The sequence below is a fragment of the Ambystoma mexicanum genome, chromosome 2q, assembly GCF_040938575.1.
Source record: "Ambystoma mexicanum isolate Mex_15411 chromosome 2q, UKY_AmexF1_1, whole genome shotgun sequence".
In the NCBI taxonomy this organism is placed as follows: domain Eukaryota; kingdom Metazoa; phylum Chordata; class Amphibia; order Caudata; family Ambystomatidae; genus Ambystoma; species Ambystoma mexicanum.
Window position 1 is genome coordinate 1010364367 of NC_090924.1, and position 13986 is coordinate 1010378352.

The 13986-nt window shown below is 46.1% G+C and overlaps 1 protein-coding gene across 1 annotated transcript in view; it reads right to left on the reverse strand.

Moving 5' to 3' along the window:
• The window catches only part of LOC138569907 (macrophage mannose receptor 1-like), a 1155048-nt gene that overhangs the window by 613246 nt on the left and 527816 nt on the right, over positions 1-13986 (reverse strand). The window contains exon 15 of the mRNA XM_069648336.1: positions 8886-9021. Coding sequence (XP_069504437.1) covers positions 8886-9021 — 136 coding nt within the window. The remainder of the gene's footprint in view (positions 1-8885; positions 9022-13986) is intronic.

The following is a 13986-nucleotide window of genomic DNA, read 5'->3' on the forward strand; positions in this document are numbered from 1 at the left end:
GTCCAACCCACCTGTACCAGGGGTAGAACCCTCTATAGTGTTGGTAAATCCGCCTTTGGCGGTTACGGATGCAGGGTCACACTCCACAACATCTGATCCTGTCCCTGGGCCAGCAGATCAGAGGGGGAATGCAGTCCTGCAGCCTCAGGCAGTGCCGGCACTGCAAGTCGCAGGTCGCCTTGCCCCAAACAGGTGTGGTGCCCGTCGACGCGGTGGCCATACGCCACCAGGCAATACCGTATGGGAACAATCCATTTACGGTATGGCAACCCAACAGGCAGCATCAGTTGAGATGATGGCTCAAGCAATGGAGAGGGTGGCCACTTCCATTGTCCCCCTGAAAGGCAGATGGAGCTACTACAGCAGGGAACAGACTCCATTGCCAATCACACAGGGAGAACATGTTGGTGTACAGACGGGCGGCACTGGAGACTCTACGCCAATCGATATCAATAGAGTCCCAGGGCCAAAGGGAAGCCCTGAGGGTAGAACTCCATCACCTCAGGGAGACTCTTGTTGACCTTGAGGCTTCCACTAACTTGAGGACAGAACAGCAGCTGGAGCGGCTCATACGTTTGCTCTCAGCTGAGATGCAGGCAACTCGGGAGGAGATCCGTGCATCACATCAGGTGCTGCATGGGGATCTCCGCACTATAATCCTCCAGAACGCGACCTTCCATACCCGCATGCTTGCTGCCATGGAGGACCATATCAGGGCTTTGCGTGGGCTGCCTCCCATTGCCACCTCGTGTGGCAGCAGCAGAGGGTGATGATAGCGACAGCAGCAGTTCTCTCACATTGGCATAGCCGTGCAGACCATGAGCGCATGGAGGTGTTTTTTTTCCCAACATCCACACAGGTGGGTGTTGGTGCACACCCTGTCCTCGGACCTCCTGGGTGGCCTCCCCCACCCCTGGCCCCCACATGGCCATTTTTGATTCTTGATTTTTGTTTTTTTTGTTGTTTTTTTGCAGTGTGTTGCCTTGTGTGGCTCCCGTGGGCATCCACTGTATTCCGACTGGGCACATGCAGGCTTGTCCTGAGTTTGGGTTAGATGCTTGGGTTCGTGAGACACACACCCCTCCTGATTCCCATTTCCATGGGCTTGCAAAGGGTGTGCCCAAGTGACATTGACTTACACGGTGACGTAGGACTCCCATGAGCTGTGTGGGCAGTCTGTAGTCAATACTGTGTATACATTCCTAGTGGATATTGTTGTTGAATTGTCCACTGCATGGTGTAATGCTATGTGCTTGTGCATCCATGTCTTTCGCCTAATTGGCAGGTTAATTCCTCATGTCTTCACAAGGCCGTCTACTTTGGAGATGGAGTTCATGTTGTAAGCAGTGCACTTGGACATTTGCGTGGCAGCAGCACTGTACAGTTGGAAGTGGCTGATGTGCTGGCATGATCAGGTTGTAAGACTACCACTACTTTAACTTAGTACTGTCATGTTTATGCTATGTTTGAGGTTGTGTAGCTGCATTGTATTGTTGGTAAGTATTTGGTAATGTGTGTTGTTAGTTCTACATTACTGGGAGCATATTGTGTGTGGGCAGTTTCCATTGAGGACACTGTACTTTGACACTTGTGTGATGTTTTGGGGATTGCTTTGTTTGCTCTCACATAGCATGACATGCCATGGTGTGTTGGGTGGCGGTGCTGGGGAGGGGTTGGGTGACATGGCACTGTTGTCATGTTGTATTTTGCAAGGGGGTAATCATTTTTGCAGCATAGAAGTGTGTCTTTTGATGACACAGCATTGGTGGCATTTGTGTAGGTAGGGCACACAATGTAACACTTCCATGTGACCAATCTCAGGCTGGTATGGTTGTGACAGTTGACTGTCCCTTATGTCAACATCATTGATTGTCAGCTGGTATGTGCCAGTGCTGTGTGCACTCCACAGGGGTGTGATTTTAGGTGAAGTAATTATCCACCAGCTGTGTACAGGCTGCCTCACCCCGTGCCCTTCCCCTCCCATGCGCAGCGGCAGTGCTTGTGGTTGGGGATGTGGGGGCACCACCATGTCCACAGGCAGGCCCCGGCGTGTTGCAACGTTGTGCAGGACACATGCTGCCACTATGATCCTGCACACTACTGGGGGAGCGTATAACAGCTGCCCGCCAGAACGGTCAAGGGAGTGAAAGCGTGACTTGAGCACTCTGATTGTGCGCTCCACTATGCCCCGGGTTGCAATGTGGGCTGTGTTGTATCTTACCTCGGGTGGCGTGGTGGGGTTCCGAATTGGCGTCATCCTGTGGGTGCTCAGAGGGTAGGTACTGTCCCCTGGGGAGGTGGTGATGGGTATCATTAGTGGGGTTGTGACAATGCTCAGTATCTGACATGCATGCATGTGCTGTGGCATTTATACCCACCGAGCAGCCATGTATCGCCATGCCGCCCAGCTTTAGGTCCTGGTTTAAGGTTGACATTCTGTAAATAAAACTGTTGTGTGTGGACCCTGGATAGTTGGCATATACTGAGGTGATGATTCCCTTGGCATCACATACTACCTGGACGTTGATGGAATGCCAGTGCTTGCGGTTTCTGTAGATGTGCTCTGATGCCCTGGGGGACATAGACCCACATGGGTGCAGTCAATGGCACCTAGCACTTTGAGGAAGTGTGCCACCCCATAAAAATCCTGGACGACAGCCTGCCTTTCTGCAGGTGTTCTGGGCAGGTATATATGTCTGCGGACTGATGGGAATGCAGTCATGATGGCCAAGACCTGCTGTAGGCAGCGTGACTGTGTGGCCTGTGACACCCCCCCACTATAGCAGTTTTCTGTTGAAATGATCCAGTGGCCAAGAAGTGCAGTACATTGAGGACTTTATGCAGGGGGCTGAGTGCTTGCGAGCACAGGGTGGGTGATGTGAGGTCATCCTCCCACTCACTGACCAGGTCGAGTATTATGTGAGGTGGAAACCTGTACCTCCCATACACCTGGTCATCAGGCATCCCAAAAAGGCTGGTTCTGGGTGTAAAAATTCTGGGCCTGACTATCCTCCTCCTCCTCCTGCGGTATCCCACGACTGCTAGGAACGGTATATTCATCCTGGCATCTGTGCTTGTTTGTTGTTTGCGTGCACTTTTATGCTGCGCGGGTTCACGTACGCCTGCTTCCTGCTGGCGTACCTGTTTCCGGATTAGCGCATATTTTTTGGCGCACGCGTTAGCCCCGTTCGATTCCATGAATACGTGTTTTGAACGTGCGTGTGGGCGTTCCGCACACTTGCCTCCTGTACTTCCCCCGTGACGGCCACATTTTCACAAGTTGTTCCCCATTCCGCGTGTCACGCCCCCTGTTCCTCCTACTTTTGTTGTGTGCGCCGCTCTATGTGCGATTTCGCTGTGCGCTTAGCGCACGCTGTTTGGAGACGTGTGCGCCAGTGTGCGCCACGCAGAATTTTGGCGCACATCCTGGAATTTCCTCGCGCACAGACTTCCATGAATCGCTGTGCGCGGGTTTCGCTGCGATTTTCGCGCTGGCACTGTGATTCGCATGCTTTCGCACGCTTGCGCTGAAAACGTCACATCCCAGTGCATTTATTGATGAGTTCCCCCCAATTTAATTTTTAGGACTAGAACCATGTCATTTGATCATCAACGACCTAAAGTTGGATTTAGTAGCAACACTAAAAAACATTGTTAGTTGTCTTTCATGAGTGAAATATGCGTTGCAGAAGGGAAGTCCTCAAGAACATTGCTAGAAAGGGGCTGGTTGATTTTATAGTACTTTCTCATTAAATGTTTGTGCAGTGGTGAAGGGAGGATTGTCTCTTCTAAATTACAGGAAAATGGACCTGGCTATATACAAGATATATGGTGGCTTTCGTACAGTAGTTTTAATAAAGGAATATTAAAGAGAGCAAAGATCCTCTGCTATGATCTCAGGTCCTGTATCAAATCGTTGAAGGACCTTGTTCTATTATTAAATTACAAGCACTGCATCCAGAATTATGTATTTAAGCAATCTAACCTGAGAAGGGGCGCATTACCGATCAGGTAATGCCCTTGGGCATCTGTTACATGTGAGCCCCGGGGCGTTACCTGACTGGGCAAGGGTTTGTTTGTTTGTTTGTTTATTTGTAATGCGCGCCTGACCCAAGGGTAACCGGGCGCAGTGTCTTACAGTGTTACAAAAATTACAGTGTTACAAATCATTACAATGTTACATAGAGTCGCAGTGTTACATAATTTACAGTGATAAAGAGAAAGGTATGTACAGACTTAACAGGGAGCATATCTGATCAAGCGAAGCGGTCAGTTATATGCAGTGTTACTAGAATTATTTACAATTGTGATATCTCTAATAATACATATATACATTCAGATAACGTATCATAACACAAATGTCTGTCGGTACCTTACATATTTTGTCATTGAGGTGTTTGATCAGATTCATTCTAAAGTGTGAGAACTGTTGGTCTGTTCTCAAGTTATGTGGCAGGGCATTCCACCATTTAGCTGCTAGCACAGGGAAACTGGTGCCGCCAATTTTAGCAAGTTTGAATCTAGAAATTGCCAAGCAGTTGGAGTTAGGTGTTCTTGTGGGCCTACTGGAGATTTTTCTTTTTATTTTGTCAATCAGGTAGCTAGGAGCAGCGTTATTGAGGGCTTTGTACGTCAAGGAGGACATTTTTAGATAGATGTTATTGTCGGTGGAGAGCCATTTGTATTGGTATCTGATAGAGGAGATATGTTCCCTTTTATTTATGCCTAGAGCAGCTCTGAGGGCATTATTTTGTAAGATTTGTAGACTTTTGATGATAGTTTTATTAGCACCACTGTAAAGGGCATTGCAGTAATCAAGTCGGGATAATATTAAGGCTCTCGCTAGGATCATACAGCTATCTATTGCCATTAGTAAACTGGGACATTGTATGGAGGTACTAATAGTGTATTTTCTAGAGTTGAGAAATGGCATGTTAACCGTTTCTCAACTCGAGAAAAAACTGGAAAAAAAGATGGCCACCAAGGATTGTGGAGAAGGGAACAACACATAGACCTTGTCCCTTTCCATGGCAACCGTTCTCGAGTTGGAAATACGCCAGGAACACTACTGTTCACGGTGCTGGCGAGCGACAAGGAATCACAAGGAAAGTTTGGTGGGGTGGAAGGGATTGGGTATGTGAAAAGGGGTGGTGGGGAAAGGGGAAGGGAACGCAAGGGAGATCGCACATACCTGATTCCCGCTCTGAGGAGGCTCAGAGCAGGGTCTGCACCATGTGGTATAAACCCTGTTCTGAGCCTCCTCATTGGCTGGGTGGTGGCAACCCTTCCCCCCTCGCCGGGTACTAATGTCTACTCATTGAAAGCAGCAGTGTATCTTTTTTACAAAACTGCAATTCAGCCAGCTTTCAGTGTGTGAATTGATAGGTGTAATCCAAGGCCATGGAGGGGAGGGTTTGGGATGAAGAGGGAAGTGAGAGCAGAAGGGAGCCTTTAAGAGCAGCGTTAAAGTTACTGAGGGCTTTATCAGTGGATGGAGGGCTTTATTTGCATTGGAGGAGAACTAGTGGTGTAGGTCCGAGAGGTAGATAGAGAATTTGAAGGAGCAAAGATTGTGCTTGTTAATGGAAATGGTAGATAGAGTGGAGATTGAGGCAAAGACGATGGAATGATCAGAGGATGAAGGAGTGATGGAGATATTAGAGGCAGAGAGTTGAAGGGAGATGAGAATAAGGTCAAATGAGTTACCATTTGAATGGGTGGGCAGAGAGTGGACAGAAAAGAGTGAGTGGTTAAGGAGAAGAGAGCTAATGTCAGTGAAGAGAGGAGTGGCGAGAGAGGGGAGGTTAAAGTCACCAGTGTCAATGAGGTGATGATGGGGAGGAAGGGAGTCAATCATTTGAGAGAGGTGGCCAATATATTCACCAGTGGGACCAGGTGGCTGATAGAAAGATATAATACAAATGCCATAGGGAGCAGTGATTGTGCATTCAAATGAGGCGGAAATAGCGTGAGATAGGGAAGTAGGAGAGATAAGAAGTTTGGAAGATGCGAACAGTCCTACACCACCACCCCTACCAGTTGGGCTGAGAGAGTGGGTGAAGGTGTAGGCAGAGTCATGAAGAGCAGCAAGGGTTGCAGAGTCTGAGGGAGAAATCCAGGTTTCTGAAAGGCTAATGAGGTCAAGTGAGGGAGAATGAGAAAGAAGGAGGTTGGAAGTAAAGAAAGTCTTGCTAAAAACAGATTGTGCATGCCACAGATCAATATAAAGTGAGTGAGATGCAGAAGCATACTGATGCTGAGTCTGCAAAGTAGAGAGGCTCTGAGGGTAGATGTGAGAACAGGAAGTGTGATGAAAGTTAGGTCTGGATGTTTTGTGAAAAGAGAGAGTAGTTGAGCCAGAAGAGGGATGGTGTCAAGGAAAAATAGATGATAGGGATACAAAGAGAGTTTAAATAGTTTTGAGCACAGGAGAATGAGGAAATAAGTGGAAGAGAAGACAGGTAAACAGGCCTTCCAAAAGGCAATGAGTGACAGGGAGCAGGGATGTATGAAGCGGCAGAGTGGAGAGCAACTGCCGCAGTACTCACGCTCCCAAACATCTAGCTCTGAGCTAGTGTTGCTTTTAAAGGCCTGGGCATAGGGTACATCTGTGCACAGTGCTCAGTTACCAAATGTCAATCCTAGAAGTGGTTGAATAATCCTGCCCTAAAAACTAGAATCTGCCACAATGTGTGTTATGAAAGATATGGCATAGGCCCCATGTCTTGCTGTACTTACTGTTAAGGAGCCCGTAAAAATAATGTTTCACTTTTTTTTCAAATAGAATTAAAGAAGTATTACATTGCTTGAAATCCCAAATTAAAGGACATATGTGTCTTTTCTTCAGTTCCTCAATATATAAGGAATAAACAAAACCATAACATCCACTGTCCTCTATTATAACCAGAGGAAATCTGACCACCAAGCTTTGCAGCAAGAATTCTTAAAAGTTTGATAGGTTTGTTGAAATCCGAGAGTATGATTCAAAGATTTGCAATAGCATAAGTCAAGGGATGCCTGTTAGCATCTCATATTTGCACCTGCTACGTCACACCTCATTTACAAAACCTAGACCTGGAGCACATCTGAGGATTACTGTGTGCTTCTTTGAGATGCTCTTGTGCCAATCTTGGTGAATTGCCTTTACATGTGAGCAGCATCTCAACGCTGCTATAGGCTTATCTAGATTCACCACAGCTTTAGACTATGAGAAACAATCATTAGCTACCAAGCACACGTCAGAGATGCTGACGGGCATCTCTTCTTTCGCTGCAGATTCTTTCAGAATGTGGCCCTGAATGATCTGGGAATACCGTTTTTTGGGAATATGGACAAAACATTTCGGCTATGCCTACATATTCTGCAGTAGTCCGATTCTAAAAAACATTGGCGCAATCAATAATGTGCATTTGTATTTCCAGCATCTGAAAGATGGATATGAATTAAAACATTAAGGAGCTAATGTCAATGGTAGCCGTAACGTGAACGGAAGCGTAACGCCTTCCGTTCATGCCACGCATCAATTCTAAGCATTTGTATAGCGGAAAGGAGGGGCGGAACGCCACTTGCGTTTCGGCCACCTCCTTCCTCTCCACCATAAAAAATCTCCAGCATCTGTAGTATGGATTTTCATAACGGCTTAAATGCTGGAAACCCTCCCCAACGTGTTTGCATGTCTGGGATGATTTAATTGTATTTGTGAACATGGTAAGAAGTATTCACAAATGAAATAAATCCCTCCCTGACACGCTAGCATGTCGGGAGGATTTATTTGTAATTACGAGCACTGCTTGCTACGCGAGCATGGCAAGTGGTGCTCACAAGGAAATATAAATGCTGTCTGCCATGCCTGCATGCCAGGCCGAGTTTACTCACTTTGCACTGCAGAGTGCAAATGTGAAGGGCAAAACCCGGCGTACACGCCTGTTTGCCACCTTTGCCCTTTATGTAGTGCAAATGAATACATTTGGCGGCAGTGACCGACTTGCGTTCAAGTGTAAATGTAATGGCTCCCCGCTGTCAAATCACTAATTTCAAGAAAATGTGCATCTAAGAATTGGTGAAGATGTGAACCAGGTGGATTGTTCCAGTCTGAGAAAAATCAGAATAAAGACTAGAAACAGCACACATTTTATAGCAAAGCTTTCCCGAACTACCCATCACTGGAACAAGTATTTAAACGGCATGATGTGAGTCAGTTCTACTCATGCAAGTAAAGATGCACGTTACGACATTTAAAACACAATAAAAAGAATAATTTTTATGTGGACTTTTTTTAAAGAACTACTTTGACTTAATAAATGGGTATCCTGTGATTTTAACGACATTTTTTTTTTAACGAGGTACCTTTTACTGTAACCAAAAATACAGAAAAAATACTGAGAATAAGTTTAAATATATATATATATATATATATATATATATATATATATATATATATATATATAGGGGCTAAGGGGTTACAACAGGTAGGGAGTGGGTTGGGATGGGTTAAAATAATGGGGAAATGGGGAGATTGGGGGGAGAGTCCCCCCAAATAAAAAATGCAGTATTTGTTCTGTATTTTGGTTTCGGTAAAAATTTGCTTGATAAAACATTGTTCGTTAAAATCACATACAACCAATAAATGATGTGGTATTTTTATAGCGCCTTAATCCAAAGCGCATTACAGAGCACATATTGACATACAATTTCACCCAACCAAAATTGGACTCATTTATCGACCCCGGAAGGATGAAAGGCTGAGTTGGCCTTGCCAGGATGCAAACCTGCGACCTGCAGATCACGCTCAGATCGCAGCAAGCACTCAACCTGCTGAGCTATTTTACCAGCTGACATAACTACTGAGAATATAACAATTTTGGTTGGAAATTCCTGTAACATACCTTTGGGAAATTGACATATCCAACTCTGATACGAGTCACAGTGCCTGTCATTCCATGCGTATCTGCCATGCTCGCCACAGAGCTCAATTCCAAGATGGTTATTGGGTTCTCCATACCCCCAGTCTTCAAAAGCCATCTGCAGTAAGAACATGAGGTTTTTAATACTTTTATTTTAAAGACAAAATATAGTTATTGTTTTGGTTTTCTGTATTTTTTAACAACTCTCAACTTTGATATAGCCAGAAAGCTAGAGTTTGTAGACTTTTACAGCTCAAGCTATTCAAATTTCTATAGACAGTACCAGAGGCATCTTTCAGATTCTGGAACATTGTATCAAGAAACCACTCCACAAGTACTTAGCAATACTGTCCGGCCCATAACACAGAGTGCAGCAGGGGCAGATAACGATGGCTATGGGTTCATGGGTGGCTGTATTGCCTTTGAACTCGATGGTCAATATTGCTGCTAGCACCATCCATACAGCCAGGTACTCATGGCGGGATGAAATAAGGCGGTCAAAGGAGCAAAAAATAGAAAGAAAACCCACTTTGGGATATCTACTGAATAACAGATGGTTTTTGGGCATAGGCCGTAAGTTTCATTTCCTATTTAGGGGGGAGATATCGCAATTTAAATCAGTATGCATAGTACATATATCTGCTCAAAGCCACAGCCCGTGCTATCCACACTTACATGACAACCCAACTTTGGGATTTGCTTTTCTTATCCTGCTTACCATCCGTACGATGAAAAAAAGCAGGGACGGCTGAAGAAGCATCCTCATCAAGGACGCCAAATTCTAGAACTTCCTCACCTCAGGTGCAGCTTCAGGAAAAGTACTAACTTTCTCTCCTGCGTAAACTCAAGCCCTTCATCCCTTTAAACGACTTCAGATCTGCTGTTCGGGCAGTGGTCCTCTCCCATCTGGATGGTGGCAATGCCCTTTTGGAAGGCCTTCCGGCGACTACCATGGCACCCTTGAGATGTGTCCTGCATGCTGCAGCACGTCTCATCAAAGGAATCCACAAATTCGACCACATCACCTCGACCCTCAGGGTCAAGCCTCTGTACTCCTCCTTTAGGTCACTGCATGCCTATGCTGCCTTTTAGAATCTAATGTTCTTGCAGAGCATGTAAGGCAGGACTTTCTTCTGAAGGTATCTGGGAAATTGGTTTCAAAAGATCCTGTGAATCATACATAAAATCTAGAACACTGTGCAGTAGCACCTGTAGCATTCCAAGTGCCAGATGTAATTACCAAAAAATTATCTCAGACCCAAATAACCGGACAGACTAAAAGAATATGGCAAAATACTACTTTATTATCACCTCTAATAGAGTGGGGAAACCGGGTGAACAAACAGATTGCAGCTCACACACTCTCGTCTACATTTTGATTATACAAAGGATTTATACCTACATGTACATCAGCTATGAAGTTATTCTCCGCACATATCGAAAGGAGGGATTGGTTAAGGTAACATATACACTTAAACATTGTTTAGGTATTAGTGACTTAATTGGCTGCCCCTTATCAGACAGGCCCGCCTTGAACTACCTCTAAATACCTCCATCTTAGGCACGAAAAAAGAGCGCAGAGGAGCCAGGGGATTTAGATGGATGGATGAAGCCATTGGCTAGGTACCGGTCTAGGTAAGACTTTAGGTGTTGGTTTTCCTGCTCAGTTAGAGCATAAATCTGACTGCAGGATATCTAGGCTCCTGGTACGAGATCAATTTGGCAGTTGTAGGACCTGTGCGGAGGGAGGACGTTTGCTTGTTCCTTTTGAAAGACGTCCTGATATTCTAAGTATTCGGGTGGCAAGGAGCCAGTGAGACCCAGTACAGTTCCTTTCTTAGTCTTTGGGTTGGTGGGCCTTTGAGCATAATAGGCATCAAAACAGTCTTGGGTAAAGGTCAGAACTCATTTCCGCCAGTCAAACTTAGGGTTATGGGTCTCCAACCAAGACATTCCTAATATCATCTGGAACAGAGGAGCACCAATGCGATCGAAAGGTAATGTCCTCTTGGTGGCCGTCGTGACACAAGAGCTTGACTTTTTCAGTGTAATGTATAACTGGGCCAGATGAAAGTTGAGATCCATCTACCACTGTGACATTTTCCGATTTCAACTTTTGCTGGAGAGGAAGGCCTATTCGGATAGCCATATCTTGGTCGATGTAGTTTCCCACAGCTCCTCTGTCAATGTACGCTTCCAAAGCGTGTATTTTTGATGGTTGTTTGTGGTTTACCAAGAACACCGGAATGACTAGATGTGAGGTCTGTACATGTTCCTTTTTACCACTCGACAAGTGGACCCCTACGCTTGCCAGGCGTTGGAGTTTTCCAGGTCGTGTTCGCCTTCTTCGTCTTTGTCGGTTGCTCCGACTATTTTCCTGGGTGGTTTCACAAGGCATTCTCGAAGAAAATGGCCTGATTTTCCACAATATAAGCAGAGTTGTTGTTGTCTCCTTTTGTCCCATTCTGCTTTGGTTAGGGGACTCCATAGTCCCCCAAGCTGCATGGGTTCTGCCTGTTCGTGGACCTTGGGTGGATTATCACGAGGCCGCACATAGACAGATTGCCCTTCTGCCCTAGTTTGATCCATTTTCCGATCCTGCAGCCTGTGATCTACTTGTACAGTTAGGTTGATGTATTCAGCACAGCCCTCTGGGGGATTTACCACTTGAGCTAAAACGTCCTTGAGTTCTCCATGCAATCCACTATGAAAGAGCGTGGTCCTCTTCCCTTCTGGCCAATTTGTTTGAGCTATAAGACGATTGAAGGATGCAATGTAGGTTAACAAATCCTGACTTCCCTGTCTGAGTGACAGTAATTCATTGTCCAAGGCCTGTCCTTGAGTGTGTTGTGCAAAAAATTTCTCCATTTCATGCTGGAAACCCCCTAGGTCTCGAAGCAATGGATCATCTTGATTTACCAAAGGTATAGTCCAGTCTGCTGCACTGCCTCCCAAATAGGAGAGTATGAACGCTACTTTGGCTTGGTCGTTGGGAAAGGCCCCAGGTCTGCACAAAAAATGTAAGCGGCATTGGTTCATAAATATGGTGTACTTGTTGGGGTCGCCAGTGAAACGTTCTGGCAGTGCCAGAGGAACTGCTCCTGGAAGAACCACCTGGACTGGTGGTGACTGTTGTGGTGTGGAAGTAGGTCCTGGCAATGGAACCTGGCCAGCTTGTGCCTGAAGTAAATGTCTTTCCAAACCATCAGTGCACACTCGGTTCACAATAAGGTCCCTTCGTAAGGTATTGGTTTGTCATTAGTGTCAAAAAGTGATCGTGTATGTACCCCTGGAAGCATGAACTTCAGCCTGTAAGTCACCCAAAAGTGGGGCCAATAGGTCAGTCTCAAGGTATCCATACGGCCAGGCAGAGATTTGTAGAGGCTTCGCGTTCTGTTACGCTCACCTGGTCTCTGCAGGGACGTTGGGGCACGGTTGCAGCCCTCCCAGGATGTAGGACCCCCCAATCTGCTTCCTCCCACTGCAAATAGTCTGTGGGCTGCTGCAATGAGTTGGAACCCTGTTCAGGCGTAGATATGAGAGGACATAAGTTTACTGGCCTGCGAGCGAATTCCCTCTCAACACCTTCCTCCCATAATGTGGTGAGCATACATCTTCCCATTAAGGCTCACCTGTGGATTATTTAGGATGAACTCTCTGTTCTGCTACTTCTGGCAGGGGCACATGTAGAATGAGGACCGAGTTCCTTCACTGGTCCTTTATACGTGGTGTCCAGTCCAGCTGCGACGATTCCACACCTTTCTGGTAAGTGTCTTTCTGTTTTCTGTTTGTCGTGAAGTATTGATGTTGTCTTGTTCTCAGCCTGTTGTCAGCTCTATAACAATGTCTATCTTTCTCCCCACATAGGTGTGATTGCGGTCTAGCAGAGCAACAGAGACCATAATGGCTCCAGATGTTGCGTGGAGGATTCCGCGGCGGTCCGGCAGCTGGTAAGGGTTGCTTTTTTTTGGACAAGCGCAAAGTATTTTACAAGCACAGCCTTTAGATTGCAGGTTCGTATATCTAACCTTGTCTTTTGTCCTTTTACAGAGTCCGCCTTCGTGGAAGAAGAAGAAGATGTTGTGCTGCAGAGTCGAGCATTGGTGTTCTCCATGCCGGAGATGAAGAAGATGTCGTGCTGCGATGCCGGGAGCTGGAGTTCTGCGTGCCGGAAATGAAGAAGATGTCATGCCCAGAGCTGAGGTTCTGTGATCTGGAAGATGGAGAATGGATGCCAGGCTCAGCAGAGATGGTTGCAGATTCCCAAGATAAGTGCTAGTTAACTCAGGCGGCGGTGAGCGTCACGCTGCATGCGAATGCAGAGTAACGCGAAGCGTGTGCCTTGGGTTGGGCTGGCTTTTATAGCTGAGCTTTTAAGGACGAGCCCACTAGCTCAGTCCTGCTTGCCACACCCTGCCACTCCTTGAAGTTGCACGTGCAGATGCAGAGAGAAGGTCACACCCGGACTGGTTAAACACAAGTGGAAGTTCTTGGAAAGTATTCCTGCCCCTAGTAAAAGAGTTCTGCTTCTGTTTCAAGCACTCTTGCCCATAATAAAAGTTTTTTTTAATGTTTTTCCATGATCCTGGTGCAAAAGGCGCCAGGACTGAGTCCAGCCAGGCCTCCTATGTATAAACGTCCCAAAGGAACGTATGTGAACTATAGTGCCCCTCGCTCCCTCCACTTGATGGTGCATATTAGGGACAATTCTCATTCTGTGGCTAATTTCCCTCACCTAGTGAGTCCCCCAGCAGCTTTGCTGGATTTCTGGAGTTTATTTTTTTCCACTTGGTAAGAGTGTGAACCTTTTTATCACTCTTACATGTGTTTTGCCATGTGTATTTCTACTTATTGTGTGATCTTGGACTCTGGAGTACACCACTCCATGAGCCCAACTTGTTGTGTGTGTTACACAGCACCTTCCGTGAAGTGACACAGGGATGTCTCTAAGACTTCCCAATGACTCAATTTTCTGGGGCTGACTACTGTCCCCCAGCAAAAGGTAAAGTTGCCATTAACTTTATATAGTCATTTTAAATTACAGACGCAGTACACCCCATCATACATGGACTACTGGAAAGGG